General features: G+C 31.3%; 2 protein-coding genes and 1 long non-coding RNA gene across 5 annotated transcripts; 2 read left to right on the top strand and 1 right to left on the bottom strand.

The window, feature by feature from the left end:
- Positions 1–6250: 6250 nt before the first annotated feature.
- LOC118349586 lies at positions 6251–7024 on the top strand. Its single transcript, XM_035694788.1, has 3 exons — positions 6251–6437; positions 6545–6847; positions 7010–7024. Exons 1-3 carry the CDS (start codon positions 6261–6263, stop codon positions 7022–7024), a joined length of 495 nt encoding a protein of 164 aa, XP_035550681.1. The 5' UTR covers positions 6251–6260.
- Positions 7025–8341: 1317 nt separating this feature from the next.
- LOC118349585 (protein FAR1-RELATED SEQUENCE 5-like) lies at positions 8342–11825 on the bottom strand. Its single transcript, XM_035694787.1, has 8 exons — positions 11701–11825; positions 11472–11535; positions 11249–11371; positions 9766–11136; positions 8815–9615; positions 8635–8721; positions 8473–8553; positions 8342–8380 (listed from the first exon to the last, which is right to left on the bottom strand). The coding sequence occupies exons 1-8, from the start codon at positions 11823–11825 to the stop codon at positions 8342–8344; spliced, it is 2691 nt and encodes an 896-aa protein (XP_035550680.1).
- A 1410-nt stretch (positions 11826–13235) lies between these two features.
- On the top strand, positions 13236–17181 carry LOC118349549. 3 transcript variants are annotated; one of them, XR_004802517.1, is made up of 6 exons: positions 13236–13493; positions 13699–13948; positions 14059–14138; positions 15220–15295; positions 16648–16845; positions 16925–17181. It is a non-coding gene; the product is annotated as an uncharacterized LOC118349549 (long non-coding RNA). The 3 variants fall into 3 exon arrangements; XR_004802519.1 differs by having other exon boundaries at positions 13258–13392; XR_004802518.1 differs by having other exon boundaries at positions 13259–13493; positions 16648–16815.
- Positions 17182–20316: the final 3135 nt, after the last annotated feature.

The following is a 20316-nucleotide window of genomic DNA, read 5'->3' as shown; positions in this document are numbered from 1 at the left end:
ATATAAATAAAAATAAAATCACTATTATATATAAATAAAAAATAAAATGCTATAATATTTATCACTATTATATATAAATTAAAAATAAAATCACTATAATATATAAATAAAAAATAACATTACTATAATATTTATCACTATTATATATATATAGAAATAAAATCATTATAATATTTATCACTATTATATATAAATTAAAAATAAAATCATTATAATATTTATCATTATTATATATAAATTAAAAATAAAATCATTATAATATTTATCATTATTATATATAAAAGTAAAATAAAATCACTACAATATTTATCATTATTATATATAAAAGTAAAATAAAATCACTACAATATTTATTAATATTAAAAAATCACTATAATAAAATCATTATAATATTTATTATTAAAAATCAAATCACTATAATATTTATGGGACCCACACATTTTTCAACTACGTACTCAAAAGTCAACAACTCAACATACTTAACACATCCAAACAACTCAAAATACTCTCAATGAGACCCACAAACTCACTCCAATCTCTACTCATAACTATTCACAAACATTCTCAACACTTCTCAACACTTTTCAACACCCAAAAATACCCTAAGTCCTCAGTCCAATTGCTCATCTGGGGAGGAACTTTCTGTTCAGCCAGTCAGTTTATTTTTTTATGATTTTTTTTTTTTTTAGTAAATACTACATCAATACTTGTAAAAAGGTAAACATGGTATCGGTTAAAAAACAAAAAAAAAAAGGTGGTTATCCCAATGAAAAAATCTATTTGTAACTTTTTCTTTACACAGTACTCAACACATCATTTATGTAAAAAGTTTCCACATTATTTATACTAACAAATGATTGAAGTTTTGATTTGTTATCCGAATATCACAAGAACTCGGAATCAGTTGTTACTGAATGGTTAGAACGAGGATGGCAATGCTGGCCAATTAGTCCGACAAGTTTAGAAATGAACTGTAACAATCTAAATAGATAAGTCCGACAAGTTCTGCACAATTTCTTTTTTAAAAAATAAAATTTTATGTTGAAAAAGTATAGAAAAATATATATATATTTTTTAGCAGGTTTTACAAAAAAAAAAAAAAAACATGTATAGTTTTTTGTCTATTTGAGATTTATATTAACATTATTTTTTTAACTATTTTTATATATCAAGGCAAGTTTAAAAAAAGAAAAGTTTGCCTTTCGGGAGAAACGGATACCTGAGAAACGGATACCTTAGTTTATACCCCAAACGGTTCTTTCACAAAAATGCTAGTCACCGAATATTAGATCCCGTGCAAGTAATATAAAAAAAAAATGATGAAAATATATATATAAATATATTTCTATTCTTATCCGGACGGAGTTCATGCTACTGCTCTGTGTTATGCAACTTCCGAAGGCAAGGGGCAGCCCATTCCAAGTAGGACGACTTTCTTTGCATGGCTGACTAATCTTAAGGCCCGTGCGGAAAATTTTCTAAGGCTGTGTTTGGGTACTAGAGTATCCTCAATACTTTCTAAGGCTTCGTTTGGATGCTGAAAGCATCTCAACTCAGTTTAAATTTAAACTGAGCTCTGCCCCCCAAACACACGTGAAGCCGAGTTTGAAATCACTTTAATCCGTAAACTCATTTTTACGTACAGATGCAGGACACGACAGTGCAAATCTGTGAATAGTGCATACTATTAAAAAAAAAAAAAAAACGATGGCATCCAAAAGCTATTTCTGCTTGCATGTTCTCTTGCCGTATAAGCTACAGTGCCCATTTATTTGATATTTTTCTTGAAGCATTTGGCGCCCGCTACGGAAATGATTTCCCTTTTTACTATGATATGAACAGTATAAAATAATGGTGGGACCCTTTTTTTTTAAACTTCTCATAAATATATCTAAACTCATTTTAACATCCAAACACATTTTAAACTCATTTTAAGTGGACCCCACCAAACTCATTCAACAATCTCAACTCACTACTATTCATAAAAAACTCAACTCACTTCAACTCATCTCAACATCCAAACGCAACCTAAGTCTTTTCGTACTTTTGAAAATACTTCACATGCCAAACAATTTAAAATACTTTTAATGGGACCCACAAACACACTTCAATCTCTATTCATAACTATTCATAAACATTCTATAATACTTATCACTATTACATATAAATAAAAAATAAAATCACTATAATATTTATCTCTATTAAATATAAATAAAAAATAAAATCATTATAATATATAAATAAAAAATAAAATCACTATAATATATAAATAAAAAATAAAATCACTATAATAAAATAACTATAATATATAAATAAAAAATATTTATCACTATTATATATAAATAAAAAATAAAATCACTATTACATATAAATAAAAAATAAAATCACTAAAATATATAAATAAAAAATAAAATCGCTATAATATATAAATAAAAAATAAAATCACTATAATATATAAATAAAAAATATTTATCACTATTATATATAAATAAAAAATAAAATCGCTATAATATAGAAATAAAAAATAAAATCACTATAATATATAAATAAAAAATAAAATAACTATAATATATAAATAAAAAATAAAATAACTATAATATATAAATAAAAAATATTTATCACTATTATATATAAATAAAAAATAAAATCGCTATAATATATAAATAAAAAATAAAATCACTATAATATATAAATAAAAAATAAAATCACTATAATATATAAATAAAAAATAAAATCATTATAATATTTATCTCTATTATATATAAATAAAAAATAAAATCACTAAAATATATAAATAAAAAATAAAATCACTATTATATATAAATAAAAAAATAAACTACTATAATATTTATCACTATTATATATAAATTAAAAATAAAATCACTATAATATATAAATAAAAAATAACATTACTATAATATTTATCACTATTATATATATATAAATAAAAACATTATAATATTTATCACTATTATATATAAATTAAAAATAAAATCATTATAATATTTATCATTATTATATATAAATTAAAAATAAAATCATTATAATATTTATCATTATTATATATAAAAGTAAAATAAAATCACTACAATATTTATTAATATTAAAAAAACACTATAATAAAATCATTATAATATTTATTATTAAAAATCAAATCACTGTAATATTTATGGGACCCACACATTTTTCAACTACCTACTCAAAAGTCAACAACTCAACATACTTCACACATCCAAACAACTCAAAATACTCTCAATGGGACCCATAAACTCACTCCAATCTCTACTCATAACTATTCACAAACATTCTTAACACTTCTCAACACTTTTCAACACCCAAACGTATCCTAAGTCTTCGTTACAGAATAATTCGTTCGGATGGTCAAAATTTATAATCTCATTCAATTTCATCTCATCTAATCTCAATATTTAAAAAATAATTCTATATATAATCATAAAATACGTAAATATCACGTAATCATTTTGAAAAAAATAAAATTTAATATTAAAAAATTAATTTTTTTTATATGAGTCTCATATCAAAATGATTACGTGACTGTTGCACAATTCACAATTGTAAATATATTTTCTCATATTTAAATATTACAATGGTTTTTTAGAAATAATTTTCATTTCATTTCATCTAATCTTATCTCATTTCCTTACCAAACATCACTCAAATAAAAATACTTTCAAACTAATTATTACAACTTTATCAAAATTTCAAATAAAAAATAAAATAAAAATAAAATTTTTTCAAATCTAAAAAAAAAATTATATTTTAAAATGCTTAGAGAATGATATGAGATGAAAATTTTATAAATAATAGTAAGAGAGTTTGTAAATAATAGTGAATTAGCTTGAGTTAAAATATTTACTATAGTTTGAAAAATGAGAAAGAAAAAGTTGAATACAAAATATTATAAAATTAAAATATTATTAAAATATAATTTTTATTTGGAGGTTTAAAAAAATTGAATTATTTTTTATTCAAAAATTTAAAAATTTTGAAAAGTTGTAATGATTAGTTTAAAAATATTTTTATTTGAATGATACTTGAGAATGAAATGAGATCGGATGAGATGAGATGAAAATTTTTTCTAAACATCTCTGATATATTTTAACTTTATAATATTTTTTATTTAATTTGTTTTATCTAATTTCCCAAAATACATTAAGTACTTAACTGAAATAATTTCACTATTATTTATAAATCATCTTATTATTATTTATTATTAAAATTTATAAATATATATTTTAACTTTTTAAAATTTATATTAATATTATTTTAAAATATAATTTATATATATAATTAATTTATTATATATAAACTATCCGAGAATGTATCTTAAACGATACTAACATCCAAATTTTTCAGTCTCTGAAGCGGTATTAACATTCAATTACTATCCCGAAAGCGATACTCTCTGAATAAATTATCAATTCCTGACGAGCCCAAATAAATTAAATTACGATCATGCCCTCCCAATCACGAAAGCGACACTTTCGGAATAAATTCGAAAAAGCTAAACGCAACCGCTACCGCGTCCCCGTTGCGGCCTCGTGCCTACGTGGCATTAGTGCTAAACGACGTCGTGGCGATTAATTTGAAAAAGCACGCTTTTTCGCTTTCGGTCTCTTCTTCCCCCCCGCATTCCTCCCTTACCCCGTAAAGCACAATCCCTCTCTGAAACTCTTCTTCCCCCTAATGCCATATCCAGAAATCCCCCACGCACGAACCCTAACCCTAACCTACCCTTCCCTCGCATCCCGTCCCTCTCTTCTGCCACCACGCACGAACCCTAACCCTTACCACTTAATCCCTTCCGTTTCGCACGAACCCTAATCCCTACCACTTAATCCCTTTGACTTGCGCGAACCCGAACCTACCACTTAATCCCTTCCGTTTCGCACGAACCCGAACCCTAATCTACCCTTCCCCCGCATCCCATCCTTCTATTCTGCACAGACGCACGAACCCTTACCCATTTACACATCCCTCTGTTTCGCACGAGCACGAACCCTAACCCTAACCCAGAGAGAAAATCCCAAAAGTTTCGCACGAACCCTAACCCTAATCTACCCGTCCTCTTCAGCCTTGATACCCATAAACCCACGCGAACCCGCGAACAGTTCTCTCTTCTCCACGACCCCGCAAAGTTCCATTCCCATCGTCCTCCCTCTCCCCCGAACCTCCATCCCCGTCGTCTTCACCCCTGAGGTCGCGAGTGGACACGGTCCTCCCTGTGCTCTACTAACCCCCCAGGTTTTATTTGGATTGTTGCTTTTACTTTTATTCCACCAAATTTGTGCTGTGATTTTAAAGTATTCATTACTTGATTTGGAGATTTGGTTTGATTTGGATTCCGTTTATTTATATAGTTTGTAATTTGAATTAAATGGGTTTGGTTTGTACCTTGCCAATGCCTCTGCACAAAAAGCTATAGAATGCACGCTGCTACCCCAACTAGGGTTGGTTCGGTTCAGTCCACAACTATTATTTGAAATGTTTGTCATTTGCTGAATGATGTGGATTGCTTTTTTTTTTCTCATGTTTCTCAACTAGTTGTGGACAAATTATTATTTTTTGCTTTGTTATGCAGCCTTTTTTTAAGAACAGTTTGCAGTATTTAACATGCTTGTCATATGCTGTTAAATGTGGATTGCAGCATTCCACATCATTTTTAAACCAAAGAGAATGGTTAGTTTGGGTGCTATATTTTGGAAATACATCCTGCCTGCATTAAAATCACAAGATAATTGAATTTTAAATCTCTTGCAATGCAAATCAAATTATAGAATAACATGCACATATAATCACTATAGCTTAGATTAGCTTAGATCACTATAGCTTAAATCAAATTATAGAATAACATGCACATATAATCAAATTATTAGCTTAGATTAATAAAATTGTTTGAAGTCTCAATCTAACAATTACCAATCTAAGCAAATTGACAGTAAAAAGTAAAGGTTACCAAAGCAGGCCACTATCTCATGTATCAAACTGGTATTGCTTTTTATATGCCTTCATTTCCTCGGTTTTTTCTTTGTCTATTCAGCATCTTTTTTATCCTGTGTGTTGGGTGAACACATCCAACCACCACATACATGGTTACACGTCTGATGTTGTTCTGCCCCTTGCATGTTGCATGTTGCATGATATTTTCATGTTAGGGCAGGGGCAGTTCAAATACTGAATTAAAACTTCCTGCTATTCAATTTTATTCCACCATTATAAAACTGTTATTCAATTGTTTTATGGGGGTTAATCTTAGAATGTCATCATCATCTTCATCAATATCTTCTTCATCTTTTCCCAAAAGTACTTTGGGAAAACCATTGTGCTTTTACGAGCTCGAAGCCACATTGAAATGGTCAAGTACTGCAAAAAATCCTAGAAGACCTTTCTTAGGGTGTTCAAAGTACAATACCCAGGTAATTACATTATTAGTTGTCCGAAACATGTTTTATATATATTAATTTCATATATTGTACAATTCAGTATTTTCTAATACAATTCAATATATGCATGAAATGAGCAGGGCTTACCATACTGTAAGTTTTTCAAGTGGTTGGATGGTAATGAAGTAATTGACCTACAAGTTGAAGAAAGAACAGCCTCACTGTTAAAGAAAGAGAAAGAGGTCGAGAAGATACTCGAGCTTCTTGAAAAGAGGGAGATTGAGCTGCGTAAGATAGTGGATCGCCTCGAGAGGGTGCAGATGGTACTATCCAATAAATGCGACGATGTTATACAAAAGGAGTTGGTGCTTAATGCACAAGAAGCTAAACTTAGGCGTGTAGGCACGCTATTTCGGATTTATTGTTATTTTGCATTTTTACATGTATGTTACCTAGTGTTATATAAGTAATTTGGGATTGTTGTTAGTTCTATGTTTAGGTATTGGACTTCTAGATTTGTTTTATCTTTGTATTGGACTTCCACATTTGTTTTATGTAACTTGTATTGGACTTTCAGATTTGTTTTATCTTTGTATTTCAATCAGATTGGTATACCATAACGTCCAAATCTGAATGGGATTGATATAGAATGGTTGTGTTTAGCTTTCTCCATATTTGACACAGTTTATGTATTTCATTACAAGCAATTTATGGTTCAGATTAATTATTATAGTGTTGTATCAGTGTTTCAAAGTTCACTTTATTTTTTTAAAATTCAGGAATTGCAAAGGACCAAAAGATTAATTAGCTATATGTGGAATAATGGATTATAATAGCAGATTGCATTCAGCCCAACTAGCGATTATAATAGCACATTGGATGCCACACTTTATTAGCTACGTAAAACCTTTATTAGCTATTACAGGTCTGGGCACATGATCAGTGATTTATTAGGTGCACATGATCAGTGATTTATTAGGTCTCGGCCCAGGACAACAAACCATTACAGGTCTCGGCACATGACAAACTCCTGGCTCAACTAAGTAATGCATACCAAAAGCAATGCATACCATCCTCATTCCAAACACTTCAAAAGACTCTAAAATAACTGGAATCTATTTTGAATTCTTCCCCAACTATCTTGACTTGCTGCAATGGCTCAACTAAGTGGCCAATTGGAAAGAAAAATGGCCTCCAACATTAACAAAGAAGCTGCAAAAGTCCCTAGAAACAAAACTAATGGTTCAACTGAAGCTATTAATCTCAAATATATCCACCCATTACAACAAAGTCCTTTGCTCAAATACACAAAATAATTCAAATCCACAAATAATTTCTCAAATCCAACCATTACAACAAACGTAATGGTTCTCAAATAATCCACATAATTCAAATCCACAAATAATTTATCAAATCCAACCAACGTAATGGTTCTCAAATAAACAACATATATCCATTCGACAAATAATTTATCAAATCCAACCATTACAACAAACGTAATGGTTCTCAAATAAACAAAATATATCCATTCCACAAATAATTTATCAAATCCAACCAACGTAATGGTTCTCAAATAAACAAAATATATCCATTCCACAACTAATTTAACAAATCCAACCATTACAACAAACTTCTTGGTTCTCAAATAAACAAAATATATCCATTCCACCAAATAATTTATCAAATCCAACCAACGTAATGGTTCTCAAATAAACAAAATATATCCATTCCACAACTATTTGTTTAATTTAACAAATAACAAATATATCCATTACAAGAAACGTACTAGGTTCGCAAATAAATAAAATTTATCAAATCCACAACTAATTTATCAAATATATCCATTACAACACTATCCCGAAGCACACCATACCTTCAATAAAACCAATCCAGATGTTTTTTATCAAATCCAACAAAAAGTTTATCAAATATATCCATCATTGCAACGGTTGTGATCCATCTAATCCAAATTGCATCTGTAAATAATAAACAACATGATTACCTTATTCAAGTAATATATATTACTATATTAGTATATTATTTGAAAAAAAAGGTATGAACCACTTACGCTTTCTTGACTCTGCATCAATATTTCTCGTGGTTCGGTTCCAATAACGTCTACAACCACTCTTTCTCTTTCTGGAATAGCCTGCTGAAAATTAAACGTAAATATATAACCATTACAATGGAAATTAGTAATGACTTTATATATAAACCGAATCGAATATACCATCTCAGAAGAGCCAAATAAATTCCTGCATACTTCTACGATCGGTGTATCTTCTCTATCCACTACTTGGGTATGTCCTCCATCCCGCTAATGATTCATTTAACAAAAGAAATTAAAATTAAATAATGGTTCTTCATCAACAAAAGTAAAAACAAAAAGCGGGTATTAAAATATCATCACCTCTTTACGCTTCCCCTTTGCTGGTGCTTTCTTGGTCTTTGCTTTAGCTTTCCGCATGTCTATCTCCATCCTGGATGCTCTTCTTAGAGATGGAGGTCTGCCTTTACCCCGCACAACATGCGGACTACGTACTTCCCTCGAACCATCGACCGTAGTGTCCTTTGCCGTACTGTGAACATTGGAACCAATTTGAGTCATCGATGGGGGTTCTTGATTGGCACGATACAAATCAATCATTGCATATAACTTAGTGCTCGCATCCTCATAATGCTCTCTCGAACCCGATGCGAGAGTAATCATCTTATAACAGATATTTAAAAGACTTGAATATCTATTACAATCTGCCCGTTGTTCCCCTCCATCGTATCTGCTGTGGATTAATGTGTATCGTCTTTTAATATCTTTCCTCCATCGATCTAAAATGTACATTTCTGGCAAAAATTTAATATCGTTACACCTGAATACGACCAAAATATGCCGACACAATATCCCCATCATCTCAAATAATCCACAAGAGCACTTTGCAACTGCATCTTCGCCACTAAAGTTCACAAAATGGGTAACCGGCTTAGTGAACTCTTCTAAGATGATTACCTCATCCTCTACCATATATGTCTTTACTGCACCTTCACTTTTATGTAACTTTAGATTCAAGTCAATGATGCCGTTGACTTGTTGCTGAACTTCCTTAAACTTAGCATTCGTGTACAACTCTTGAAACCTCTTTTCAATCGGGGATGTAGATATACAGGGGATTGTGGCATTAAATGACTGGAAGTCCGCAAGATTTTCATTCTCAATCTTTTTTTTCAACGCATTATCAAATTGGTCTACAAATTCCTTCAAGTTTGTTCTAGCATGAACATAACCATCAAAAAATGCATTCATGCTCTCGCTTCGCTGCGTTGTACTCATTCCAGCCCAAAAACACTCCTTCAGAAATGCCGGTACCCAATGTTCACGCTCAACATATAGGCTTTGCAACCACGCATTCTCATGTAAGTTGTAAGTGTTAATCAACTCATCCCAACATTTTTCGAACTCATCAACAAGTTGGGTGTCATAGACACATTTCATCAATGCATTTTTCATGCCAGTTTTGTACGAACTATATGAGCCAAGCTTCTCGGGGACTTTTTTTAGTATATGCCAAAGACAAAATCTATGCTGGGTTTTTGGGAAAACAATTGCGATAGCATTTTTCATCGCTCTATCCTGATCAGTGATAATAGCCTTCGGAGCCATACCATCCATGCATTGCAACCATGTCTCGAATAACCACACAAAGGTCTCGGTATCCTCACTGGAAATCAGGCCTGCCCCCAACAAAATTGACTGACCATGGTGGTTTACACCAACAAATGGTGCAAAGGGCATCCCATATCGATTCGTTAGGTACGTGGTGTCGAATGTGACCACGTCACCAAAATCTTGGTACGCTGCTCTACTACGAGGGTCTGCCCAGAAGACGTTTTTTAACCTCCCCTCATCATCTATATCCATCATATAAAAGAACCCAGGATTTTTGTACTGCATCCGTAAAAAGTAATCCCGGAGCGCTCCAGCACCACCTGCTCCAAGTCGTAAATGTCTGGCCTTGTCAATATAATTACGACAATCCTTTTCCAAAAATGGTAGGTTCTCAAATCCACCTGCGCCAACAACAAGAGATCCGTAACTCTTATTCGTTTGGATGCCAGCCAAATCATTTGTATCAAGGACCCTTTTTACGGCATCACTAACTTCTCTATTACATCGAAAGAAACGAGATTTCTTTGGACTGAGACCGTGGTTATGGATATTATGTACTGTCGTCAACCGAAGCACACCATCTTGCCTTAAGGCATTAATCTTTGCCTTACATTCAGTTTTCCCTGTCGGACGTGGGTTGGCAACATTCAACGTCCTATTCCGGGCCTTTCCACTGCGGGCACAAGCAATTGTGACATATTTAACAGACTCATCTTCTCCCCTCTCAGTCCGTTTCGTCATCACCCCAAACCCGCATTTCTTACCATATTCCTTATAATAACTTAATAAATCTTCAAATGAATTAAACTCCATTCCCGATTTTGGCTCTTCAATTGTATCATCATCATCCATTTGGACATTCTGAGATTTCTCAGCACTGCCATCTCCAGGTTCCATAGGACTTGGTTTATCCTCAGTACATTCTTCAGCTCTAGGGGATCCACATGGCGCTTCAGTTTCCCCACCATCAGGTCTATTATCCTCTGAATCAACTATTCTGCTTGTGGCAGAGCTTGTATTGCTGATAGGAGCCGGCGGTTCCATGATATGTTGAAATGGATAACCAGCATTCTATAATAAACACAAAAGTTTGCAATTAAATTCCTACAAATAAGCCAACTTATTTTTTTTTAATAGGTGCAGATAAACCAACTTATTAATAATAAATCCTAATTATCATCACCTGTATGTTGATTGGAAATTGGTTACCAACCGGATATGGTAAAAAAGTCGGTGACCACGTAGGCACTGGTCCAAAGTAACCCGCCATGTAATTTGGGATATTTGGACTAGTTGATGGTATGGCCTAACATGTCATTAGATAAAGTTACTTATGTATTTTTGAAATAAATATCGACTGAACAATACCAATGTCATTGATATATTAAATCGTATAACATACATACCTCGGATGGGGGATTTGAGCTAGATAATGTTTGCGTACTGGGCTGTTCTTTTTCGTTTCCCATTCTGAAAATTAGTATAAATTAGCTATTAAACAGCTGCCATCTGTATGTTTCAAGCATCTCAAACACTTGAATTTTTTTTTTTATTGTATCTATATGATGTGCATATGTTGCTTCCCCTCATAAGAGGAAAATAAAGATATTTTCTGGGTGAAAACTATGCAAATACTTTTGTTTATCAGCAGGTACAGCTAAAACAAAGATGTACATCACATATAACCCAGTACCAATACCCACCATTAAGCTGTACATCACATATAACCCAGTACAAAATCCAAATCCAACGAATCTCATTGATTATCTTCCAATACAAAATCCAACGAATTATACTTTATCATCCAAATCCAACGAATCTCATTGATTATCTTCCAGTTGATCTCCTTTGTTTTTCTTAAATATGTTTATTGGGTACTCTGTCTTTGCATTGTAGTTTGATAATTTTATGTACAAGCATCTTCCATTTACACAAAACAAATTTACCCTCGAGCCGATGCTTGGTTACAATCAATGAGTTAAGTTATAAATCTGACCTCTGTTTTTGGGTACTGTTCTGATACGTGTTTGGTGTTGATCAACTAACAAATTGGTAAATTTTCATGCTAATAAAATCCTTTGACTAAGTTGAATACCACTTTTTATGAACTAGTCAAAAACCGCAATGCATACCCTTTTTCTGCTGAAGAAAGAAAAGAAAAGGGCCAAAAAATAATCACTATAAAGTATATATATAAGAAAAGGGCCAAAAGAAAGAAAAGAAAAGGGCCAAAAGAAAAGAAAAGAAAAGGGCCGTATATATAAGATTTCGAAAAAGCTAAAAGTTTTGGGTTTTGCTTCATCATGTCGATGGCCATCGAACATGCACATATAATCACTATAACCCAGTACCCATTAAGCACATATAATCACATACAAACACAAACTAAAACCCACCAACGGCAGTTTATAGACCTCGACTACCCATAGGAGAAGACAACTAAAACCAACCCAGAAAATGGGAAGTAAAATCCCACAAATGAGAAGCAAACGAAGATCTCTTACCCAGAAGAGAAGACCGCAAGCGAAGAACGTGGAAGAAGACCGCGCGCCGCAGGACAGATCTGGGTTTGGGGGGCTCTGGTTTTGGGGCTCTCTGCTTTCTTCAAACCAAAACAAAAAGAATTCCCTCCCGCGTGTGTGAGTAAATTTCGTTTTCGACTTTTTTTTTTTTTTTTTAAATTTATCGACTGACTATGCCACGTCAGCAGCGAAGCCGCGCCGGGGTTACCACCCGGTGGTATATAGCAGAACTGGAATAAATTATATCAAAAACTCTATTTACAACCGGCTGAAAAAACTTCCACGTAATCGGGCCCATTTTTTATAAAAAAATATTATTTTTTATACATTTCTCTTCATTTCGCTCAGCTCTACGACTATTCATCTCTATCTGTATTATGAGTAGTACTACGGGTCATCCTATGTAAGGAGCACACTTTGCACACTCAATGTGGCTATACAGCCTCGTTTGTTTTCAAGAAACATCTCATTTCATCTCACCTCATCATTATAATTTTTTTAAATTTTTACGTAAAATAAAATAAACAATTCAATTTTTTCAAATTCGAAAATAAAAATAATATTAAAAAATATATTCTAACAATATTTTATTTAATTTTTTAACTTTAATCTCAACTCATCTCATCTCATCTCTGAAAACAAACGAGCCTCTGTTTTCTTCTTCCCCAATTCATTCGAAATTGCCCCGCATGAAAATTTCCTCCCTCGCTCGCGTCTCATCGTTGCTCTGCCCACCGCCACCGTCGGCGCCGCCTCTCTGAGCGACCCTCCCTCTGCCCAAACCAAGATTGCGCAGTTTGAAAAGGTAAGCGGAGACCGATTTATTCTCTACCTAGTGAGGATGTAAGTACCACGTAATTACTCTGCCCAGCAACGCCCCCGTCGACCCTCCCATCCTCTCCCCGAGTAAGTTCTACTCTACATTCGGCATTCTTCTGATGTTTGCTTCCCTTTATGTTTTCCTTGAAAAGAACATGAACTGAAAAGTTCAACTCAACTGGAAGATGCGATGTTGTTGTTTTAGTCGTACCCAGATCATAAAACAGTTAATAGTTTTAGATTCATGATGGGGTTTTTCCTTTTCTTGGATTTTCACGGAAACCCAATATAGGATTTTCTTGGATTTTCACGGCAAACAGTTAATACTAGTGATTTACACTAGTAAATCAGACAAGCACAAGAAATGGTTCTCGTTGATTGATGCGGTAACGTTGTCACATAAGAGGGTTCTGCTACCTGTTAAAAAACTTCGTGAGTCTTCTCTTGTTAGCAGCGAGTTGCATAGGACACTGTATGGCTTTATTCTATTTGACGTTTCATGGAACAATGTCCGAGGCATCAATTACTTGAATGAGCTTCAGGTAATATTTTTTGTACATGCTTCCTATTCTTTCTTCAGTTTATTTTGAATTTTTTTTGTGTCCTATGGTTTTCATGTCATGTCATCTCTGACCTACATGTTGTGAATCAGGGAAGACACTGCTTGCAAAAACACTAGCTCGATTTGTGAACGTGCCCTTTGTCATCGTTGATGCAACAACTTTGACACAGGTATGCCTGTTTCTCATTGATATATCTATTGACATTATCAAAAAATTTGCAAACATAGAATGTTAGCCTACTGAACGGGGAAAAACCAGCATCACTTTAGTGAATTTTTAGCTTGATTGTTTTCTATTACTACCGACTCAATTGCAAGCGAACTTCATTTTGGAAAGGTAAAAGTCGGCTTGCTCTGATATTACTTTAATGATTTTGTTTGGCTACATTCTTCTGGGATGTATTTGTTTATTTATGGTCATTACATTCAAGTGAAGGAGGAAATAATGCTTTAATTGCCTTTTGTTTTAATATTGTGGGCATGTTATGTTGGAGAAGATGTTGAATCAATCTTGTACAAATTACTTGCGGTATGCTTCATGTTTTGCATCTTTAGATTACAAACTGAAATTTATTTGATCAATCATGGAAGCATATTGCTACCATGACCTATTCTTGGAGTTCTGAAAGCATCTCATGATCTTTACAATGGTTTGATTGCTCTTCTTTCATTGTATTTTTTTGTATGACCTTTTTTTGCATGCTTTTATTTATGTAGGATGATCAATTTTTGTAACAAGATACTTGTCCATTTAATTTATCAAAAAGGGAGGTACTTGTAAAAAAAATTATCAAGAAGAGGGGTAACTGAGGAGATATTGCCTCCTTTACTTGAGATGAAAATTTTACCACGGTACAGAGTGTGTATCCAGTTTATATGATCCACTGATATGAACGTTTGATCCAAAAAAACTCCACTGTGCATTTTTTTGGGTCATGTTCAGTGGAGTTTTGTTTGTATAGGAAGAATAGAAAATTGTAAGCAGCCTGGTTGAGTACTCAAAGAAAATTGTAAACAGAAAATTGACAAAGCTGGGACGACAATGAGATATACTCTATCAATCCTCTAAATTTTCATCCTGCAAGATTCTGTATTGCCATTAGATCTCTTTGTAAGTTATTTATTTGATTGCATTTGGTTTTATTGAAAACTCGCATCTTCACAAGTCCTTGAACTCATTTTGAACCGTTTAGTAATTTTTATCTATAAATCTCTTGCCGCTTAAGATCTTATCTGCCTTTGCTGTTTTAGGTGCATCACTTTTCCAACTGTGGGGTAAGATGGTGCTTTTAATTTCTGGGACAAAGACAATAAACAGAGACTCAAGGTGTGTACAGATCTCATATAAAAGTTCAAATCATATTTCAACCATTTTTATTGCTTTTACTGCATTTCAATGAAGTATAGGTTCTATTCTTCAGTAACTAATTCAATACAGACTTGTTTCGTTGATGCATGTTTCAACAATAAAATGTCATACTTTGGAACAGATGCACCTATGCATTCTTGCTAACCTATAATATAATCCTCCTGTATCTATCGTGCAATTTCAGGCCAAAAAAAGGAAATCTAATGCGTGGGATATCTTTTCTATAGTTGATTTTGAATGACTTTGTTTGGTGCCTTATTTTTCTTTTTTCTGGTTTACTTGTTTGTTCATCTTCAATTCGGTTTCTCTATCTTTATATACGGATGCTTTTTCAATTTGATTTTTGTCTCAAGTGGTTCAGATTTTTGCAAATTATTGTACACGATGGGTGATTTGCTTCTGGGTTTTCTCAAAACGTGAGTTTTTATTGTCAAATTAGAGAAATCTAAGGTGATTAGCTTACCTTTTAGGTAGTTTAAGATTCATGTGGAATATGGATGCAAAGTAAATGCGTTTCAATCACAAAATATTAACTTTTTTTTTTCCTTCTCTCTGCCTCTTTTGGTTAGAAGCCATACAACTTCAATTAGTAAATCATACTTGAATGAAACCAGCTCCTTTATGGCTTGTTTAAAGAACAATTATTTAGTTAATAGTGTAGTTTGCAACAATAGAAAGTTTTGGTTCCTGCAAGTAGATTCCGGAAAATATTTGAGTTGTTTAAAAAAATGCATGGCTGCCTAACCATATTCACATTAGTGGATTTTCTGCTTGCTATATATATATATATATATATAGGCAGTTGAAATGAAATATTGGACATGAAATCTGCACTCCCCCTTTCTTATTTATTCTGAAACTGTTTCTTTAAATTTTGTGGTCAATAAAAGTACCATATTTGCTGGTCTGGAAGTCATGAAATGCAATGTGGCTACCAGAAATTTGAAATTATTGGGACATTTGGATTAGTGAGGGTGCTAACACTTGTGGGCTTTATTTGTGGGGCTTGACAAACATTTTTATACAGAACTAATTCAAAAGCTTGAGTTAGTGGAGTTAGACCTTATAATATCGTATCAAAAACTGAGTGATTGTGAGAATTTTGATAACTATAAAGCATATAGGTATTTTTTTTTCTTTAAAAAAACTTTATTAGAAGCTACATATGATCTCTTGGGTCTGATTAAGTTTTCTTTAGCTAATCTGAGTTGATTTTACATATTCTAGTCTTGAGCTAGCTGGCTCATGGATATGTCATAGGTTTGACTCATGACACCTTCCCTGATGCTCACTTTGAATGGATTGTATAGTTGTGTCAAGAAGTGCTGCTGCAAGATGGGCAGGGGAAAGATTGAGATCTAGATGATTGATGACGTACACTACCAATCGTCAAGTCACCTTCTGCAAGCGGATTAATGAACTCTTGAAGAAAGCTTGTGCTGTTACTTGTGCTATTTGCTTGTGCTGTTGCTTGCTTGGTATGACACCAAGGCTTCTGAAGTGTAACTGTTAGTAGCATTCTCTTTCACTAAATGTAATATTTTCTTAATTGTAAGGTTTATTTACATTGTCTTGTGATATTTTCAGGTGGTTTTGATGTGTTGTACAGTGGAGGAAAAGCTAGATTAGTGCTAAAAGTATGCACATTGGAGGAAACAAGAAAATGAGACTACTTAGATTAGAATCTTGGATTTTGGAATATTGGATTTTGTAATGAATATTATGAGACTACTTAGGTCGTAATAAGCTGCTTTGTAATGTTGTATCCAATTGGAATGAATATTATGACTCAATATTTTACTAGATGACTTAATCTAAGGATGGTTATTTGATGGCAGTGTAAATGGTTTTGTGTTCAGTTGTGGATGAATTTTGTGTATATAATCATTGTGGAGACCGTATTGTGAAGATGTATAGCTTGTGATTCCTTAGGAATTGCAAGTACATGTTGTTAAGCTTACCATACAAAACTTGTATACGAAATCAATCAAGCTTTCAATGTCAGTTCAATTGATTAGTTTTTGTGCATCAGAGAGTTTGGAAAAAAAACTAGATAACTTGTGCAGATTTTTGTTCGCTTATCATCCTGTGTATAATGATTGGGAAAAAATCAATATAGAAGGTGTTCTGAGCACGTTCCACTTATCATCCTATGTGTATAATAGATTGAGAAAAAATGTGATGAAGAATGTCATAGATAAGCTCAAAAGTGACCAAAATAGATTGAAAAAAAAAAAAATCTATATAGCCCAGCAGATTCAGAAAAGTGATAAAAAACACTAGATTTTTCCTAGCCTCCATAGTACCTCTCCCCATATACAACAAAATGCCTGATCAAGTACTTAATTAGGCTTTGCCTAATTCAAGGGGGCATACCATTACAGTTGATCCATACAAGAAAAATAAAGTAAATATCTACCTATTTACACGTGCCCTATAGTTTATCCGAACCAAGCAGAAACTATTACAATTGATACAACCCAGTATAAAGACAATAATATTCGTGCATTTCTATTCTCGACCCTCTGCAAATTTTGTTCAACCTCAACCTTCTGAGCATTTGTCTCTTTCTCTCTTAGTTTATCTTCCATTCTTCGCAATATGTCCTCCCTCTTTCGAACTGCAGATCCATTATAACAAGCATACTATGAAGCATCCAAGTATGTGAATCATTAACAAGTAGATACAAACAAGTAGCTTAATCATTAACTGCTTAAGCTAGACATGATAGTTAAGCATGATTTCACAGGTTGTAGGGACAGCACATGATCACAGGTTCAAAGTGTGATAAAGACCATAAAATAGAAAGCCACCAACATTACGGTTTACAGATTCTAAAGCTCCAATACCACACTATGAAACCCTCACCCTTGCCCGCCGCCCCCCCCCCCCACAAAAAAAAAAGAAAAAAAAAAAAAACAAACAGCACTTGCCCTTTGACCAATATATATATTTTTTATAAGGCTTTACAACCATCAGAGTAACAAAGTAACTCAAGTTGGTAACTCTGGTTTTCTCGAGGCAAGAGCAAGCAACCGATTAGGCTTCGTTTGTATTCATAGTACATTTCAACTCATCTCATCTCAACTTATCTTATTACTATTCACTATTATTAAGCAACTTTAACTCACAAATCTCACTATTATTCACAACTCATCTCTCTACTATTCACAATCTATCTCAACTCATTTCAACTCATCTTCGAATCCAAACGGCACCTTAATAGTTAAAACCAAAGACTTATCCTAGTTAATTACATGCAATTATAATGTCCATTAATGTCCATATACCAATGGGTGTAAGTACACAAACGAAATAGCACATAGTGAGCATCGTGGAATGTTCGAAATGTAATTATCCTAATGCATTGATGCTTTATACAAGCTCATGTTTTTCACACCTTGCCACGATTATTTATAATATATTTTCCCTCTCCAATCATTCACCTAAGATGAAGTGCTAAAGGCTCCAAAATAGCATGACAACCGTAAATTAAGTATCAACTTTAAATTTATTTAGAAACAGTAAGGCTGTGTTTGGGTAACAGAGATACCTCAACACTTTCCAAGTATTTTCGTACTTTTGAAAATACTTCACATACCAAACAACTTAAAATACTCTTTATGGGACCCACAAACCCACTTCAATCTCTATTCATAACTATTCACAAACATTCTATAATACTTATCACTATTATATATACATAAAAAATAAAATCACTATAATATTTATCACTATTAAATATAAAAAAAAATCATTATAATATATAAATAAAAAAAATCACTATAATATATAAATAAACAATAAAATCACTATAATATATAAATAAAAAATATTTATTACTATTATATATAAATAAAAAATAAAATCACTATAATATATAAATAAAAAATAAAATCACTATAATATTTATCACTATTAAATATAAATAAAAAAATCATTATAATATATAAATAATAAAAAAATCACTATAATATATAAATAAAAAATATTTATCACTATTATATATAAATAAAAAATAAAATCTCTATAATATATAAATAAAAAATAAAATCACTATAATATATAAATAAAAAATATTTATCACTATTATATATAAATAAAAATAAAATCACTATAATATTTATCACTATTAAATATAAATAAAAAAATCATTATAATATATAAATAATAAAAAATCACTATAATATATAAATAATAAAAAATCACTATTATATATAAATAAAAAATAAAATCACTATAATATATAAATAAAAAATAAAATCACTATAATATATAAATAAAAAATATTTATCACTATTATATATAAAAATAAAATAAAATCACTATAATATATAAATAAAAAATAAAATCACTATAATATATAAATAAAAAATATTTATAACTATTATATATAAATAAAAAATAAAATCGCTATAATATATAAATAAAAAATAAAATCACTATAATATATAAATAAAAAATAAAATCACTATAATATTTATACTATTAATATAAATGAAAAATAAAATCATTATAATATTTATCATTATTAAATATAAATAAAAAATAAAATCATTATAATATATAAATAAAAAATAAAATCACTATAATATATAAATAAAAAATAAAATCATTATAATATTTATCTCTATTATATATAAATAAAAAATAAAATCACTAAAATATATAAATAAAAAATAAAATCACTATTATATATAAATAAAAAAATAAACTACTATAATATTTATCACTATTATATATAAATTAAAAATAAAATCACTATAATATATAAATAAAAAATAACATTACTATAATATTTATAACTTTTATATATATATAAATAAAATCATTATAATATTTATCATTATTATATATAAAGTAAAATAAAATCACTACAATATTTATTAATATTAAAAAATCACTATGATAAAATCATTATAATATTTATGGGACTCATATATTTTTCAACTACCTACTCAAAAGTCAACAATTCAACA

This window comes from Juglans regia, chromosome 10 (genome assembly GCF_001411555.2).
Source record: "Juglans regia cultivar Chandler chromosome 10, Walnut 2.0, whole genome shotgun sequence".
In the NCBI taxonomy this organism is placed as follows: Eukaryota; Viridiplantae; Streptophyta; class Magnoliopsida; order Fagales; family Juglandaceae; genus Juglans; species Juglans regia.
This window is presented reverse-complemented; position numbering and strand designations above follow the sequence as displayed.